General features: G+C 40.9%; 1 protein-coding gene across 1 annotated transcript in view; it reads left to right on the forward strand.

The window, feature by feature from the left end:
• LOC134438062 (macrophage mannose receptor 1-like) overlaps positions 1-10679 on the forward strand; it is a 74936-nt gene extending 64257 nt beyond the window's left edge. The window contains exons 14-18 of the mRNA XM_063187649.1: positions 147-507; positions 633-1004; positions 4960-5235; positions 5606-5668; positions 10660-10679. Of these exons, the coding sequence (XP_063043719.1) occupies positions 147-507; positions 633-1004; positions 4960-5235; positions 5606-5668; positions 10660-10679 (1092 nt within the window). The remainder of the gene's footprint in view (positions 1-146; positions 508-632; positions 1005-4959; positions 5236-5605; positions 5669-10659) is intronic.
• The last annotated feature ends 9561 nt before the right edge of the window (positions 10680-20240 follow it).

Genomic DNA, 20240 nt, shown 5'->3' on the forward strand with positions numbered 1-20240 from the left:
ACAGTATAGAAGATCCAAACTGTGTGTGTGTGTGTGTGTGTGTGTGTGTGCGTGCGTGCGTGCGTGCGTGCGTGCGTGCGTGCGTGTGTGTTGATGTTCTGTGTTTGCTGTCAGGTGTGGGTGGATTCTCCTCCTCTGCGCCACAGAAGTTCTATGTAGTGAAGGCGAATAAGACCTGGACTGAAGCTCAGCAGTACTGCAGGGCACGGTTCACTGACCTGGCCACCATAGATAACATGGCGGAGGTGGACAAGATCAAGAGTATGATGATCCAGGATAAAGATATTGGGGTGGGGGTCTGGATTGGGCTGAAATGGAATGGGAGCAGTCAGTGGCAGTGGTCTCTGGCTGATGAGGGATTCTATGGAGAGAATGAAACCAAGTTCTGGAACTGGGATATTGGGCAGACAGACAGCAGGCCAGGTGAAGACTGTGGGTGCATTGACCAGGAGGGGAAATGGCACAATTGCACGTGCACTAAACGCTGTGGCTTCATTTGCTACAATGGTGAGACACAATTGTATTTTCCGTGTTCACTGATAAATGCATACAATAACAGATTCTTCATGTATAAGTGTATGGGATGAAGACTGCTTGTTTCTTAGTTAACCACGATGCATGCTTTACTACAGAGACAAATTCCACTCATCCCTATGTGCTGTTTAAAGAAGAGAAAAACTGGACAGAAGCTCAGAGATACTGTAGAGAGAAACACACCGACCTGGCCAGTGTGAGGAACCAGACAGAGAATGACGAGATCAAAGAGCTAGTTAGCAGCAGACCAGGAAACCCGACCACTGGTACCACACTCTTCTGGATCGGCCTGTTCAGAGATGCCTGGGAGTGGTCAGATGGCAGCAACTCCACCTTTCGCAACTGGAGAGCAGGAGAACCCAATGGTGGTAACACAGATCAATACTGCACTCAGATTTTGAATTTGAAATTGGATTTTGGATTGTGGAATGATGTGGGCTGCCATAATAACGCTACATTCATCTGCGAAGGTTAGTTAGCACTTCACTATCAGCCTGTTTATTCCAACGCTAATGGGTTTTGGGGATTTCGTGTCCCAATGTAGAAGTTATGGCTTTCTAGTACTAGGCTGCAGTGTTGGCCAGTTTATGCCTCTTTAGGGAGCGAGTGTTAGGGAGTTAATGCCTATTTAGTTCTAGGCTGCAGCGTTAAGAAGTGTATGCTTATTTAGGCTGCAGTGTTAGGCAGTTTATGCCTATTTAGGCTTCAGTGTTAGGGAGTTTATGCCGACTGCAGTTTTGTGGATGTTTAATTATAGACTGCAGTAGAGAGTTTATATCACTATCTGCCTGTCTGGTCAGTGAGTTAATGACGTTTTAGTTCAAGGCTGCATTAGTGAGTTAAGGGTCTTTAGCCCTAAACTGCAGGTTAAGTGAGTTTATGGGTGACTAGGAATAGAGGGCAGCTGTGAGCTCACTGATCTTTGCCGGGTGAAGGCAACTGCAAATGTTGCATGCACACACACACACACACACACACACACACACACACACACACACACACACACACACACACACACACACACACACACACACACACACACACACACACACACACACACACACATGCTATGGCCACAGCTTGCTTATTTTTTTTAAAATGCCCTTGAGTTAAATGATTGAGTTTTACCTTTTTTCTCTACTTCCAGCCGGTCTCTGTGTGGCAAATTTTACATCCAAGCTAGCAATTAACATTGAATCCTATGGGTCTAGGTAGCTGCATGTGACAGTTACTTTGGTTATGACCAATGGCTGAAATACCAACTCTTCTGCTTGTTTGTTTCTGAATTGTGAATTTGTCCTCTTGGTAACACTTTACCATTCTATAGTGCATTATGAACGTATTTATAATGAATTATACCGTAAATCCTCTAATTGTGGTATGTATTCCATTACTGGCCGGGACTCTAATATTGGCCGGTCTCACTGTCGGCGGAGGTAAATGGTGGCCGTCCTCTTATACAGGCCGGGGCTAAAATTAGAATCAATGGAACAGTTTGCCGTGCGAAGTCTGGAGTAAAATCTGGAGTGAAATAGCCGCAGATATTGGAAACATGACCGACTGTCGGTCTAGTCAATGTCAATGACGTTGCCGCACCTCGTGGTCATAAACTCAAAGAGAGAACATGAGGAAAGACAAACAGAGGAGGGACACACGGACGTCGTGAGTAAGAAATGCGCCGATGGTCTCCTAGTCACTCGCACCATACCGTAACAGTTATGATAACTGTAGCCTACTTTTTCAATAAATTAAACCAAGTATTTTATAGGTTCAAATAGACACATGATCGCTTTTTATTCATTCCACTGGTATTCTGTTTTGCTCAAATAGAAATACAGGCCTGTCTCTAATTCTGGCCTCCTTCCAATTATGGCCTGGTCCAAGATGCACTTGAGTGAATAAAGGCCCCGGCCTATATTAGAGGATTTACGGTAATGTGCATCATAATTAGTCACAGTGCATTATGGCTACACTCATAATGCTTCATGATGTATTTATCTATACATCTAGTTTATAATGCCTTATAATATAAATTAATAAATAACACCCTTGTATTTATTACGCATAATAAGATAGATGTATACACTGTAAGAAAATTTCCCTGCAAAATAACGGCAGTTACTGGCAATTATATTTACCTGTAATTCTACTGTTATTTCACACCAAAAATCAAATACAGCTCATTGCTGTTTAATGTATCACAGTATATAACATTTTTTCAGCAGCAATTGAACTGTTAAATAACAGTACTCTACAGAAAAATAACAGTACATTTCAGTTAAAAAGTTGAATTGTACTGTATGATGACAGGCAAATACTGGGTCATAGTTGTATTCATGAATATGGCCATGGCAACTTCCTACCCCACCCATCATTCTCCATAACTGTGGTACCCTGGCCATGTTACCACCCCACCTTCCCATCGTTCACCATGACTGGAGTGCCTTGAGCATGATACTATGGCGCAATGCTGTATTGAGAAAATGGTTTGCGGTGGTCCTTTGAAAGTGTGGGCATGAATAAAATTTCAGAGTACGCAGTGCTATGTTACAATGATAGTGTGCAAGGTGGGCTTTTTACTGTATCTCTTGATGAGCCAATGATGAATATAGCATTGGTCAGTCTTTAAAAAAATATTTTGCACCAAGTAGCACAGCAAACAAGCAGCACTACAAGCTAGCTCTCAAAGCAATGCCTAATTTGCAGCAGGCACATTATATGCAACAATGCCATAAATGATGCCACATACAGCAAGCTTTCACAAGGAGGAAAGTGTGCAAGCATGTAAGCAAGCTTGTAGGCAAGATTGTAGGCAAACAAGTGCTATGCTGTGCCATGCAGGCCAGCCAGCAGGCAGGCAAGCAACTGAAGTGTTGATAGTCCAGATTTATATACAGGTGCAAGAGTACCATGTGACCAGAGTCATCAGGCCCTTGGCAGGTGACGCCCGTAATTGAATAATGGCATAACAGCCCTACTCAGGTGAGGCCAGGCACTGATTAGCAGATTGGTTTAGATGGGGCTGCTTGTTGCAAGAGTGTTACAAGTTCTTAAAATGTTTCAGCCATTCACACTTTCATCACTATCAAAATGCATGTGCTACTCACACTTTGCTGCATCAAGCACTTTTTAAGTATTGTAGTTTCCTTAGAAATTGTTTCATCATGCTTGATAGTATCAGATAATCTTTAACCAGTCAGAATGACTTCAGTTCTTCAGGTGGTATTGAAGTTTGATGGTGATCACGGACAAGTGGAGGATGAATGGGTTTCAATGGTGCTGCCTAAAATAACTTGTTATTTTCTAGAGATGCACCGGATCCGGATCCGGTTCCGGTTCCGGTTCCGGTTCCGGTTCCGGTTCCGGATCCGTCAGGATAATAGAGTTTTTCACAGGGTCCGGGTCCGGCAGGATCTTAAGCAGTGGATCCGGTATCCGGCATGTTACCTAAAAATCAGGGTCTGGTGCATGTCTAGCCTAGGCTTTTCAGTCTTTCACAACCCCAATCACTGCATGGAGTGAAATCCCTTTGGAAGCGGCTATTGCAGGCAGTGTGGCAATAAGCCAATGAGTCTAAAAAATAGTTTGCGCCAACGTAATAAAAAGGGCCCACGTGTGCGAGTAGACTATATGTTTCAACCCTTTTGTAGGATCCGGTATCCGGTTCCGGATCCGGCAGGATCTTATTCAGTGGATCTGGTATCCGGCAGGATCCTAAAAATCAGGATCCGGTGCATCTCTAGTTTTTTCCACAACGGTGAATACTGCTATTGTGCAGTACTTACTGTTTATGCTCAATATGTGACTCAAAGTAATATTTTCACAGTAGTTGTCTGTTTTTTCGAAAAACAGTAGAATGCTGTTGCAGAATTGCCGTAAATAAACAGCTATTTGTTACAGTGTAGTTATAACTGTTGATGAAATACATCATGAAGGATTACGAGTGTAGCCATAATGCATTGTGACTAATTATGATGTGCATTATAATTCATTATAAATACACTCATAATGCTCTATGGAATGGGCTTTAAGTTAAGTGTTACCATCCTCTTTCCTCAGATCCCCCTACTGCTACAGTGCAGGTGGTGTCTCCTCAGAGTTCCTTTTACTCTGGAGATGTGGTCACTCTGCAGTGTAACATAACAAAGTACACTGACTGGCGTTACCGCTGGTTTAAGAACAGAAGCTCCAGCTCAATTCCTGGTAAAACCAGTCAGAACCTCACCATCACACTCCCTCTAGAGGCAGATCTGTACCAGTGCAAGGGAGAGAGAAACGATTATCCAAAGAACTCCACAGTAAGCAGCTTTCGTAACATTACCAACGATGGTAAGTTTTATATAATTATATTGTTATATTGTTCTTATCCATACTAACATCTGGGTACAGCCATCTACTGACTCTTTAACCTGTGTTTCCTCTTAGACAAGCTGGTCCTGGTTCATCAGAACAAGACCTGGATGGACGCTCTGCAGCACTGCAGACAGCACCATGTGGACCTGGTGTCTGTGTCCTCTGAGAAGATGCAACGCTGGGTGGAGGGGTGGGCCAAAGGAGCCTCATCTCCTCTTGTGTGGCTGGGCTTGCGTCACTCCTGCACCTTTGGCTTTTGGTTCTGGGTCAATGGAGACTCTGTCTGCTACGACAACTTTGCCTCAAATGAGCAGAGAAATCCACAGTGTGCAGGGGGAAATACGCAGCGTGTGGGGGCAGTCACAAGAAAAAGGGGCCAGTGGGTCAGCCGGCCAGAGACTAAGAAACTGAACTTCATCTGCACCGATCATGAGTGTAAGTGTGTGTGTGTGTGTGTGTGTGTGTGTGTGTGTGTGTGTGTGTGTGTGTGTGCGTGTGCGTGTGCGCGTGCGTGTGTGTGTGTGTGTGTTTGTGTTTACAATTGTGTGTGTGTGCGCACGTGTGTGTGTGTGTGTGTGTGTGTGTGTGTGTGTGTGTGTGTGTGTGTGTGTGTGTGTGTGTGTGTGTGTGTGTTTGCTTGCTTTGCATGTGTGTGATTGGTGATGATTGATTTCTAGTAACCTGTTATTCTTGTGTGTATTTTAATGTCCTCCAACAGAACAACATGAGGCCTCAGGTGCTCCTCAGTCCAAAGAGGCGGCGGACACGACACACTGCAAAGGTCATAAATATAACATAACAGTCTCATAACAGTGTCGTAACACAGTCATGCATGTGTCATAAACATCATGTCAATGTCATAAATATTTTATGACGTCGGTTATGGTAAAGACAGCCCTAATAATGTCAACCATGAAACGTTTATGACATTGACATGTTTATGACTCATCCACGACTGTGTCATGACAATTTTTGACACTGTCATGTCGTGTGTATGACGGCGGCTTTATTTTTCTCTTTCTCTTTCTCTTTCTCTTTCCTCTGATCTGTTCAAATCCCACTAAACTTTTTGTAATCAGCCTTGGCAGGGGCCTCCCCTAGGTGGTCGTTGGTATCTGACTGAGGTTTCTTCCTAATCAAAGGGGTTTTTCCCTCAATATATAGGCCTACAGAGGTTTTTCCCCCTAAAATCTCAAATCAAGTTCTTCCTCACCCCGGTTGCCACCATGGCCCTTGTTAAACTTTTCTGATTCTTTTGATGTTCATGCAAAAAAAGAATCTAATTTTCTGACTTCCAAGATTTTCCAATTCTGAGCTTGCCACCTAGGATACCAACTTCTGCCAAATATTGGCTTTCCTCTTAATTGACCAATTTAATATTTTTTTTTGTCTGTACTCAAACTGTTAAAGCTGCATGTCTTGTATGAATTGTAATGTACAAGTGAAGTTCTTATTGCTATTATTTTAATTTAATGGTAACACTTCATAATAATGTCTGCTTAGTAAAGACTTAGTAAATAATTTACTAATGATGAACGAAACTTAACAAATGTTTTTGTCACTAACTAAGTTTTATTAATGCTTTATAAAATATATGCAAATAATATATACAAGATTTTACATACCTTATAACAGAGTATTTTATTCATTTGCAAGCAATTTGTAAATGTTTGATACATACAGTATATCACGAAAGTGAATACACCCCTCACAGTTTTGCAGAGTTTTGAGTATATCTTTTCATAGGAAAGCATTACAGAAATGTAATTTTGACACAATGATTAGTGACCTTTTAACAACATATTTAACCGCTTAAATTTCTTGTTCACTCAGAAAAAAACAAAATACAGCCATTAATGTTTGAACATATACTCACAAAAGTGAGTACACCCCAGATTAAAATCCGGTAGAGAAGGGGCTATGTTGGCTCGAATCGTCTCGAAACGAAACGAAATGAAAAGGGATGACAAGGGAGGTCATCAGTGTGCGTTTCAACCTATTTTTGCATTGAACTTTTAAATTTTGAGTCTGCATCTGGCTTAAATAGATTGGTGTGAGATTTGAATGCAATCCTATGGAGAATATCATGATCTGCTTCAGTAGTCACAGTGCATGTTGACATGCATGTTTCTTTTAGGTGTATTTCAGATTGCCAATGTTGACAGCATTCATGCATCCCCAAACCATGTCAGTCCCACTACCATGCTTGGCTTATGAGAGGATACACCTTTTTTGTAAAACTCACTTGTTTACCACCACACATGCTTGACACCATCTAAAGCAAATTTGTTTATCTTGGTCTCTTCAGACCACACAACATGGTTCCAGTGATCCATATCCTTGGTCTGTTCATCTCTCTTGAGACCAAGATAAACAAATTTGCTTTAGATGGTGTCAAGCACGTGTGGTGGTAAACAAGTGAGTTTTACAAAAAAGGTGTATCCTCTCATAAGCCAAGCATGGTAGTGGGACTGACATGGTTTGGGGATGCATGAATGCTGTCAACATTGGCAATCTGAAATACACCTAAAAGAAACATACATGTCAACATGCACTGTGACTACTGAAGCAGATCATGATATTCTCCATAGGATTGCATTCAAATCTCACACCAATCTATTTAAGCCAGATTCAGACTCAAAATGTAAAAGTTCAATGCAAAGAAAGGTTGAAACGCACACTGATGACCTCCCTTGTCATCCCTTTTCATTTCGAGACGATTCGAGCCAACACGGCCCCTTCTCTACCGGATTTTAATCTGGGGTGTACTCACTTTTGTGAGTACATGTTCAAACATTAATGGCTGTATTTTGTTTTTTTCTGAGTGAACAAGAAATTTAAGCGGTTAAATATGTTGTTAAAAGGTCACTAATCATTGTGTCAAAGTGAAATTTCTGTAATGCTTTCCTGTGAAAAGATATACTCAAAAATCTGCAAAACTGTGAGGGGTGTATTCACTTTCGTGATATACTGTATAAGATATTAACATAACATTTCCTAGTCATCTACAAACATTTGTTAATGTTTTGTTCATCAATAGTTAATTATTTATTAAGTCTTTATAATGATTTTTTGCATCCATTATTATAAAGTGTTACCTCCATTTGTAAAACTTAGTTTACTCAAGTCATTTTTTTTATATCTATGGATTGCAAATGTTTGTATTGTTCATATTCTGATTTAAATTGTGATGATACAAATGATAAACCAATTATACCAATTATACCACTTATACGCCATTAGTCATTTTATCCAGATTGAATGGATTATAGTATATCAATGTGTCCTAAATGTGTTGTTAGTTGTTGTTATATTCTACTTATGCTATATATCAATACTGATGAAATGAATATGATGTATTAACTGTGTGATGATGATGTGTTAAATCTGTATTTGCTGTAGCAATTGTATCCACAAAATGTAGATGTGTTTTTGTTACTCATCCATCCAATTAATAAAGATACTTCTGGAGGAGACACCGACTCTGACTGGTTTATGTTGTCAAAGCAGGTGTACTTGACTCAGCAGAACTGCCAGTAAACATTGGAACCAGGGTTGGATTAATGCAGTCTAGATATGGCTACAGCTAGGCAAGGGACCCCCGCCTACCAGGAGGCCCCTGGTTGGCCAAAGGAGAAGATCAATGATTGCAGAATTGTGACAAGATGAAGTATGGAAAAAAAAATGTCTGACATTTTTTTATGCTTAGTTCCTATATTGGAATTATGATGCAGCCTATGTAATTTTGTCACGCAATTTGCATTCTGTGGGGCCTCCAGTAACCTGTAGCCTAGGGGGCTCTGTCCATCTTAATCCGGCCCTGATTGTAACACTATCAGCCTCCTGGAACCTTCCCTATGTAATATTTACATAGATTATTTCCAGAATGCATGTATTGTTTCCCACCATCAATTTAAGTATTTATTATGACTGAGAAAATTACACCTTTACAGTATACATGAAAATTTAGATTTTCTCTGCGTGCACAATGTTGAATTTCCAGCAGTCAACAGTCATCTTTAGCTGTAAAATGTACAGTAGCCTACTGTGATGATCATACCAGTAAATGTTTAATTAAGCGTAACAGACTACTTAACCCCATAATGCACGCCGTACCTCCAGTGGCAGGCTGTAAAAGTCATTGAAAAGTTAACTACCATAGTACTACACCACTATAACATAACACATGGCCTTTAGTAATGCACTACGACTTCATCATCGCCATTCTGGTAACAGCAATTTTATTACGCCATGTCTTAACGCGTTAAAAGGGACCACTTTGATAGTGTGTGCCACTGTGGAGAATTGTACTAGGTTTTATTTCTATTAAACATCATAGACACTCTAGTCTGTGTGCATGAGTGTGTATGTGTGTGTGTGTGTGTGTGCGTGTGTGTGTGTGCGTGCGTGCGTGCGTGCGTGCGTGCGTGCGTGCGTGCGTGCGTGCGTGCGTGTGTGTGTGTGTTTTTATCTGTGTTTCTGCACAGTAGTCTGTGTGTTGTTGACTGTGTACACTGTAGAGGGGTGTTTTGCATATAGTCCTTCAAAAGCTGCCTTTACCCTTATCTTGGGTAATACCAGTTTTTGCCGACTGCTTGCACACAATTTGCAAAATTTGGCTCATAGAGTCAAAACTCTACACACAAGCCAATTACTCTCAACACTTGGAGATAAACCCATCACATATATGGCAACATGAAGCTCTGCTATAAAAGCATAAACATTGCCATAAAAAACCTTACAATCTTTTGTCAAAACCTCACTTTCATGTCAAAAGACACACAAAAGCACCAAATGAGAAAACAAATTAGATCAACTTTAAAACAGTTGTCTGCTTTATACAAAACACAGCAGTCTTTCTTTTTGGAGCAGTCTATTCAGTCTCACAGAATGTACATTTTCACAAGACCCCAAAATTCAATACTGTACATTACAAAACTGCACCTTACAGTACAGGACATTAAACCGAAGCAAAATATATCTCAAACAGTACATCACTCTTAATACGGTATGTACCTTTTTTGTGTATTGGTTCAGGGACGTGCACAGGAATCTAGAAGGGCAGTTGCCCAACCTGAAGAAAGGGCAACCCCCCCCCCAAAAAAAAAAGCATCAACAATGAGCGGCCTTCAGAATTTTTAGGAAACTTCACCATGGGATGACAAGGCCCAACTGAGATGCAGAATCTGATTAAGTTGTAGTCATAGGCTATTTAAAGGGACACTGTGCAGGAAATGGTCAAAAAAGGTACTGCAACTATGCTGCTCATTGAAACTGGGCTGCCTATTGCCAAATTTGATCTTTACATGAAAGTTTTCTAAGTAATAAACAAATATTTTCTAGTGTGGTCAAAGTACAGTCATTTTTGCAGCTAAAAATGGCTATTTTTGGAAATTCCAAATGGCGGACCATGGAGAAGATCCCCCTTTTCATGTATGAAAAGTGCCATTTTTCCAGTCATAGTGAATATTTAGAATTTGTATTAGTATTATATATTATTAGTATTATATTGTATACTGTAAGTATTCATGAAAAAAGTAACATTAGTGAATGGGCAGCATGAATTCTGGAAATAAACAACTAAAAATCTCACACAGTGTCCCTTTAAGATTGTTGCTCTGCACACGAGCTGGATCTGTGGGATTAGCCAACCTCAGTTAAAAAAAATGTAAATCTGTTGATTCTGCCAAACCCTCCATCTCAACATCTGAGGGCCTCTTTTTCCTCTCATCCTCATGCTCATGCTCATCTCTCCTTTCTGTGCTTTCTCAGTCTTCCCTGACATCATCTGACTTTTGCTCTGGCTCTCTGAACAGAGCTGATGCCCTAAACTCGTCATCTGTGTAATTACATAATTACCAGTACAAATTATTATTATTATTATTATTATTATTATTATTATTATTATTATTATTATTATTATTATGGTATTATTTTTAGTAGGCCTAGTAGTAGTAGTAGACTTATTATTGTCATAATTGGGCCTATTATTAATATTTTGCATAGAATTATATTTTATATAAAATATAAATAATGTTTTATTTAATTATAGTATCTTGACTATGTGTACAGTATGATATAGTGTGCTAGTTTTTAAACACGTAGGCCTACCTATTAATCATACATCAGAGATGATCAGCCTTGTGCCTACCTGCCCTAAATGTCTCCTGTCCTGATCCACATTTTCCTCAAGTGTGGTTTGTGGCTGCTCCTCATCTAAAATGAAATTAAATGATAAGAAAATGCCTTGCTATTTTTTAAACCTGTATCAGTCAGGGATGATCAGCATGTACATGTCTCCTCCTGATGTGCAGAGGTTTTGTGGACATTGACAGTGGAAACAGTTGGGTCAGAGAATATCAGCATAAGAAAAAGCTCTTTCCTAGCGGTCTGAAGATCAGACCTCTACAATTGTGCTTTATGTCCATCATCAGGGGTGAATTAATGACCGGCCAGAGGTCCCAAGGGGCCAGAGGTCCCAAGCCAGGGCGACCTGGCCCCATGGCAGCCACCCAAACTGCCCTTGAAAAATATCTTTGCAAATAAGAATAAGTCTTCATGAGCTCTATCTAACTGTACCTAAAAATACATATCAGAAATCAACCTATATTGAATAAAACAACATAACAACAAAGACCTAACTCAGATGGCATCACTGGTCGTATGCTCCATTTACACCTACGCTGGGCGTAGCGTACCGTATGTCCCATTTACACCTACGCTAGGCCTAGCATACCGCAGGTCCCATTTACACCTACGCTAGGCCTAGTGTATGTCCCATTTACACGCTAGCCCTAGCCCATTTACACCTAAACTAGGGCAAGCACATGTCCCATTTACACTTATGCTAGGCCTACGCTAAAGTGAAGCACATAAAAACGTGAAGTAAATTGCATTTAATAGCTAAGATGCTTAAACCTTAAACCTTGTTCATTGCGCTATGTAGCATCCAGCATATGGGTTAAACTTTCTTCAAATGCAATATAATACAAAAATTAAACATGGAATAAAAGTAATGGTTCATCATAAACAACTATGTAATTTCTGAGATTAATTTTAAAAATCATTGCTTGACAGCCCAATAAATGATATTGAATTGTGAATTAGCTGTGATAATGGATACAATTAATTTACCATGATATATTCGATTGAGGAGTAAGGGTGCGATGGACACTTCTCTATCATGATAACAATATATATTGTCATAGCCTACAGATCGTCCAGCATTCAGGGCTGCAAGGGCACTCCATAGTTAACAAGACTGTTTGAAAAGTGGTCTGGATGTACATGTATTTCTAGGCCCACTGGAGTCGTTTCTGCTTCTGAGCATTGGTTAAAGATGGCTGAATAGAGGGTTTATGCATAGCTGTGTAGCTAGGCCTATATGTTTGTGGGACTCAAATAGCAGTTTCAAATTTTACCTTTTTCACCTGTTTTATGCTTCGTAATGGTATTCTAGCATGTTCTCTTATTCTGATCTGACAGAAACTTTTCTTAACCCCTAAAGACATGTCATTATAAATTAGCTGTCACCAGAATCTGTGCCTTCATCTGCACAAACCTGTGTGTGCTCTGAATCTGCTAGTAAGGTAACTTGAACTGTGCGAGTACATTTATTTTGATCTATTTATTTTATTTATTTATTTTACCTAAATACTGCTATCATTGGAAGGTTAATTCAAAAACTTACAAATACAGTATCTTGATTTTTTTTAGGGAAATCAGTGAAAATGTCATTTGCATAATAATTTGGAACGTAGGCTATTGTAGCATGTCCAATCAGCGGGGATGGGCAAGACAATGTCTGGCCCAGGGGCTCTTAATTTCTTAATCCGCCCCTGTCCATCATTCATCTTGATAAAACGTCATGTCATCATCTGCATGTAACTTAGTTAGGTAGGTTAGCCTTCCACAAAACCTGAGCCATGTAAAACGTTGACTGCAAGCTAGCTGGCTGTCAGGTTTTTTCCCCCAACCCTAGCCTATCTGAACGTGGTACATCCAGGTGTCAGATTATTTAGGATCACTAAACGTAAACTCAACATCGATTTAAGAAACGTTAATTGTGATCATGTAGCCTATATTTTAATACTGTGTAGGCTGCTATGATCACCTCAGGCCGTCAGGGCAGTCGCTCTAGGCTACACTCCCACGGCATCTTCTAAATATTTTTTGTCTCTGCCCGGTCGCATGCATTCTTGCACACACACACACCCCCCCCCCCTCCTCGCAGCGCGCGCCCGCCTCGCAGCGTGCACGCGGCCCATCCATTTGCCAATCTCTCGAGGTGTCAGGTGAATCTGAATCTGACTCTGAAAACTTAGTTCAGAAGCTTCAATCAAAAATACGAATTACAAAGCAAATCAGTTGAAACATGGAATCATAGCCTATTTTTCCGAGGCATAGCTGACTGTCGGGTTTTTTGCAACCTAAACGTAGCCTACAGCTGGCTGGCTGGCAGATTTATGATCACGAACTGTCCTCAATATGTTTTAGAGAGGTTGATTGTGAGCATATTTTGTACCCTAATATGTAGACCTACTGTGTTCAGGCTACATTTCAAGCTCACCTTTCAGGCTCTACTCCCAGACATCTTCAACATCTTTTGTGTCTCTCATAGGTGCTCAAGCGACTGTCGCATGCAGAGCTTCTCCCTCCCCCCGGCGGAGTTGTTGCGTACCCGCGCTCGTGCCCATTCTCGACAGGCCTGGTGAATTTGTATGACTGACTCTGAAGACTTTGTTGTAGAAAACTTTAATCAAAATTATGAATTATACCGAAAACAAATGAAATATGAAATGATAATTGCCATATTATTTTCCCCCTCCCTTGGAAGGGCAATATCAGCCAAGGTGGGCAAAAGGGCAGTTGCCCGGGCACCTTGGGCAACTATGCTGTGCACGTGCCTGTATTGGTTATATTCACATATTTTCAAACATCTAAATATGATATAAATATGGGGTTACGTCAACATGCTGTAATGACAATCATCAATGACAATCAAGTCAATATAGGCTACTTTGTTTGGTTATGAGGTATGAGGTATTCACGAAATACAATACATTTTTACAGACACACTATGCAGCTGACATCTACATGACATCATCAAAATTATATCATGTTCAGTCAGTTTGCTCACTTGCTTGGTTGTGTTCTGAAAATGACACTATTTCTACAAACTATCATGTTCACATTACCTAACATGTGATGATGAAGACAAAAGGCTACTCTTGGCGGCATGTATCAGGCTAGGTTTTACAGTACGTGAGTCAGTCAATGCCATACTCCATATTCTACACTTTAGTACCATTGTGCTATTCGCCTTGTTTAGCATACAAACAATCAAAGTAAAACAAATAAATGCAAAATAAACAAATGCAATGTAATATAAAGCATGCAACTTTGTAACATGGCAGAATAGTGTTCAATTTTGAAAGCATGTGTTTTATTGTATGTGTCTAAATCTTGTCATACATCAGTGTGTTTTGTTTTTTTAACAGATGTGTTTTCACAATGACACTCTGAGATTTTAGTTTTGAACAAAGTGTCTTGTGTATGAAATTGTGTGTAGACAGATGGAGTCTGTGTGTTGCGTAAAGGAGCAAGTGCCTTGCTAAACTGGTATGAAAGTGTAATGCTTACTTTTGTTTAAAGTCAAGCAATAAGTGTTTAAGTTATGCACCAACAACTTAACGATATGCTACTTTGGTTTAAGCATCTGCCTATAGTGTTTAAGCAGTAGGCAAAAACTGTAATTGAGCCTGTTGACATGAAATATGAAACTAGATGATTGGTGTGTGTGTGTGTGTGTGTGTGTGTGTGTGTGTGTGTGTGTGTGTGTGTGTGTGTGTGTGTGTGTGTGTGTGTGTGTGGTGTGTGTTGTGTGTGTGTGTGTGTGTGTGTGTGTGTGTGTGTGTGTGAGAGAGAGAGAGAGAGAGAGAGAGAGAGAGAGAGAGAGGAGAGAGAGAGAGAGAGAGAGAGAGAGAGAGAGAGAGAGAGAGAGAGAGAGAGAGAGAGAGAGAGAGAGAGAGAGAGAGAGAGAGATTACTGGATAATTTCACTCACTCCAGAAGTGTAGGCCCTATAAAGTAGAGGCAGACTATAGTTTAACTAGTTACGTAAATAATACCATACCTGCAGGTACTAGTGTTGTAATTACATCCGTCGCAGTACTTCCACTTCTTCTTTATACATCTCTGGAAACCTCAGACCAAAAGCAGTACAATCACAATGGCAGTTGAAGACTTTCAAAAGATATATCTGTACAGTAGTGTATTTAAAACAACGTATAATACACTCAGCCAGACTGAAGAGCCAAGGCCAACCAGCTGCAGAGATAAGACACACACTCACACACACACACACACACACACACACACACACACACACACACACACACACACACACACACACACACACACACACACACACACACACACACACACACACACACACACACACACACACACAACCACACACACACACTCACACACACACACACACACACACACACACACACACACACACACACACACACACACACACACACACACACAGTCAGAGTAGAGTGCCAAGGCCAACCAGCTGAAGGCATAAGAATGCCAGTTATGATATGAGCAATACTCGTAGTTTGGCCTTGGCTGTGGCTTAAACAGCCAAGGCACCTACTGTTATGCCAGGGACCTCGGTTCGATTCCAGTCCGAGGTAATTTTCCAGTCATCCCCCATCCCGATCATTTCCTGTCTTCTCTCTCCAATCAAATGATAAATGCTCAAAAGAACATGTTTTGAAAGTTAAACATTGCTGATCTCATACCTGCTTGATGCAGAGGAAGTCATTTCAAGCCTACAGGTCTGTAACAATACTCTCTCTCTCTCTCTCTCTCTCTCTCTCTCTCTCTCTCTCTCTCTCTCTCTCTCTCTCTCTCTCTCTCTCTCTCTCTCTCTCTCTCTCTCTCTCTCTCTCTCTCTCTCTCTCTCTCGCCCCCCTCCCCTCAGCAGTGTTGCAACTGGTGGCTAAAATATCCGGGACATGGCACTGGTAGGCCAACACATTCATGTTGTCACGCTGTCATCGTCTTTCAGTGCCTCACTTCCTCATTCTCAACTGGTGTGTATGTGTGTTTGCCTGTGTGTGTGTGTGTGTGTGTGTGCGCGTGTGTGTGTGTGTGTGTGTGTGTGTGTGTGTGTGTGTGTGTGTGTGTGTGTGTGTGTGTGTGTGTGTGTGTGTGTGTGTGTGTGTGTGTGTGTGTGTGTGTGTGTGTGTGTGTGTGTGTGTGTGTTAGGGTTGCCAGCCGTCCCTTGAAATATGGAATTGTCCCTTATTTATAAAGAAAAGCAAGGGTCCCGTATGGAGCTGAAACAGGACACGGGAGGTTAAAATATATCAAAATGTGTTAAAATGCAGGAAATTACACCCGTCTCCAAAAGAGTTGTCGCCTATCCATCTGTTTGGAATAACAGCTAATAACCAGACTTTCAATTAATCACTTGGCTTCAGAAGTCACTCATATGAAAGCTACAACCCTCCCGAATGAAAATGTATGTACAAAAATAAATTTCATGCACCAAAGAAAGATTGACCTTTTATTGAACACAGACAGGGCAGATTTTCACAAGACAAAAGTTTTGTCGCCTATCGAACATAATGTGAAAATTAGCAGATAAGTCACTTCAAAACACTTCAAATACGCAGATCGGGTGTCATACTTAATCACTGATTCATTCTCACCTCTCCAGAAAATCATCTTTGGCCTTAGGTGTATGTTTAGGGTCATTGTAATCATGGAAAGCAACACAATGAAAAACAATGAAGATCAATGAGAGATGGTGACATATTCGCTATTCGTAGAGCAATACATGTTTAACTTCATGATGTAATCAATGATAAAAGCCCTCAAACACCTGCAGCATGCATGCAGCTCCTCATAAGAGCTGTATCCGTACCATGTTTCACTTTAGGCACCATTTCTCTTTTTTCATATTCTTCATCTCCAACACCATACAGTTTTGATGCTATCAGTTCTAAAATGGTTGATCTTGGGATCTTGACTTCAGAGTATGAGTCCCATTAGCCTTCATTTTTGTCAGAATTAGGCCTGACATACTCTTGGCTGGCTTTTTTGAGACAGGACAGTGGGAGAGACTTCTTTGGTGTTAAAGGTGAAGAATTTGGAAAAAATACATGGTGCCTAAAGTCAAACATGGGAGGGATACAGCTCTTATGTGGAGCTGCATGCATGCTGCTGGTGTGTGAGGGCTTTTATCATTGATTAGGCCTACATCATGAAGTTAAAAAAGTATTGCTCTACGAATAGCCAATATGTCACCATCTCTCATTGAACTCCATTGATTTTCATTGTGTTGCTTTCCATGATTACAATGACCCTAAACATACACCTAAGGATAAAGCTGATTTTCTGGAGAGGTGTGAGTGAATCAGTGATTAAGTATGACACCCAATCTGCGTATTTGAAGTGTTTTGAAGTGACTTATCTGCTAATTTTCACATTATGTTCGATAGGCGACAAAACTTTTGTCTTGTGAAAATCTGCCCTGTCTGTGTTCATTAACCCTCTGAGGTCCGAGTGCCCTTCAAACAAATCTGTAACTCTGTGAGTTTTTGTCATTGAAACATATAAGTCATACCATTAGAAACCTCAGACCTTCCAGGTTCCAAATATATATACAGTATAAAATGAAAATACTTGAAAATGTCAGGGTGGTGCAAGCAGACTAAAAGCCTCTGAAAGGGCTTAGACCTCAGAGGGTTAAAGGGTCAATCTTTCTTTGGTGCATGAAATTTATTTTTGTAGGCCTACATACATTTTCAGTCGGGAGGGTTGTAGCTTTCATATGAGTGACAGACTTCTGAAGCCAAATGATTGATTGAAAGTCAGGTTATTAGCTGTTATTCCAAACAGATGGATAGGCGACAACTCTTTTGGAGACTGGTGTATATCTAAGAAAAACATTTTCTTATGTGTCCCATATTTTTTTCATTGACAGTTGCCAACCCTAGTGTGTGTGTGTGTGTGTGTGTGTGTGTGTGTGTGTGTGTGTGTGTGTGTGTGTGTGTGTGTGTGTGTGTGTGTGTGTGTGTGTGTGTGTGTGTGTGTGTGTGCGTGCGTGTGTGTGTATGTGCGTGCATGCGTGCCGTGCGTGTGTGATGGAGGCGATTAGAAATTGAAGACAGCCCACTGTGAAAATTGAAATAAAAGTTCCCCAAAGAACCTTGCGAAAGAATCCCTAAAAGTTCTCCAAGGGACCTATATGTGACAAATTAGTTCTTGGAAGACAGCTAAAGTTTTCCCACAAGGTTCCTCAGAGGAACTCCACGGTTATTTGAGGAACCTTTGTGGAACGACTGTGGAGGAATCCCTAAGCATTCTCTTGGACACTTTGAGTTCTAACTTTAAGGTTCTCCTACGATCTGGTTCTTTTAGGAGCCTTTTTACAGATAGGCCTACATCTTTGTAACGGATGGCAAGGAATGTGAAGTTGAATTTCTTTTCTTGGTGCCTTATATATATATGACCAGCAGATGGAGACGTTCAACAGCAATCTGAAATCATAGTAGGATTAGAAAGCTGAACCAGGTCTTACAACCAGAGGTGTCGAAGTGGGGGGAAAGACAACTTTTTCAGAGGGCTCCCAGGTATAGGGGAGCCCCAGGAGTCCCGTTTAAAAAACAACAACAGCAACAGCATTCTGAGACCTCAAATTTACAATTCATTATCATTTAATACTCTTGGGAAACAAATCTATTGACTGTTCTTTTTTTGTCCTAGCCTTTATCGAACACATGTAGTCATCTTAGTCAATATATGCCAGGCACCCCCATTACTAATGCCTGAAATGGTTTAGTCCACCTTTACTTCACACGGCATTCAAATTAGCTATTACTTCATATTCAAGAAATATACATATTTGACTGATGCAGTATGGATTTTGAGAACTGTTACACTCAGTAGACTATTTGAATATTTAGTAGGTTCTCTAAAATCCATTAAGCCTATTAGGAATTGACAATATATCTGGGCTCTGTCCGAGTAGACAGATTGTATGTGATGGAGGAGAGGGAAGCAGAGAGGGTTGGAGAGGGAAACAGAGAGGGTTGCTGTGAGAAAAGTGAGGGTCAGATATCAGAAAAGGAAGCATAGCACTGTCTTTGTTTATAGGTCTGACCATTCAGTAAATGTGTGCAGAGGCGATTCTAGTGTCAATGGGGGCCCCAAGCAAAAACCAAAATGAATGAACAATCGAAACAAATTGCCGCTATTATAGTTTGAAGTTGAACTGTTTTTCACCATCTAGTGGCTAGGGGCCCCAAGCGGCTGCCTGCCTTGCCTGGTGACAAGATGCGCCTCTGAATGTGTGGCTGGTGTGGTTGTAAGTCCAGCATTTATTTTTTCTTTGGATGATCCATGGGAGCTGCTTGTACCCGGGGCCCAGAGTTTGGTGCTTACACCCCTGCCTAATTCTTTCATTTCTGACACAACGACCCTACCCAAATATGTTTGGAACTAAATGTAAATTAATGCCATTTGGGTCTGTGTAATGATAAAATATACATTTAGTACATCACAATGAAGTAAACATATGTATGTAAAAGTTTGCATTAAATGTATTATATAATATTTGAAAACAACTGTCTACTCTGTGCACACCTGCCATGTTGCAGGGATTTAAAAACGTATAGGGTAGGACTAATGTCTTTTAAATTTAGCTTGCTGTGTGTCACCGGTATGGGTGAGTGACACACGAGTGCTTCTTCTTGGGTCACCAAGTAAAGATTTGAGTAAAATTGTAAGACTACTGCAATAGCCTATTCACAAAAACAGAAGGCCTAACCCGCTCGTGAGGAAGTGGGCGCCAGCGGCGCGTGGGTGGAGTTCTCGTGAGTGCCACTACATGGCGCATGAGACTGTTGGTCACGGACTTGAGTAAGCGCTCCTTGTGCAACATGTAGACGTGTTACTAGTACTATGGTTAATCATATTAGGCGACTGCTCAAGTGCCGAGGGAGGGAAAACAAATGTGTCACCAAGCAACAATGGTGTAACCCTCGGATGAACAGAAAGACGAATGGATGGATGGATGGATGGATGGATGGATGGATGGATTGATTGATTGATTGATTGATTGATTGATTGATTGATTGATTGATTGATTGATTGATTATAGTAGGCTTATATTCCTTGAGGGGAACACATCATGACTGCGTGCCTGTTCTCTCTGCGGTGAGATGACTGGCACCCACGTGTCGCCTGAGTGGTGACGGCAGGGACACGGCAGCATATGTCCATGAAAATTAAGTCATGTTTGTTTCGGCGGCATAGGCCAGGCATGTC

The sequence above is a fragment of the Engraulis encrasicolus genome, chromosome 21 (genome assembly GCF_034702125.1).
Source record: "Engraulis encrasicolus isolate BLACKSEA-1 chromosome 21, IST_EnEncr_1.0, whole genome shotgun sequence".
Taxonomy (NCBI): Eukaryota; Metazoa; Chordata; class Actinopteri; order Clupeiformes; family Engraulidae; genus Engraulis; species Engraulis encrasicolus.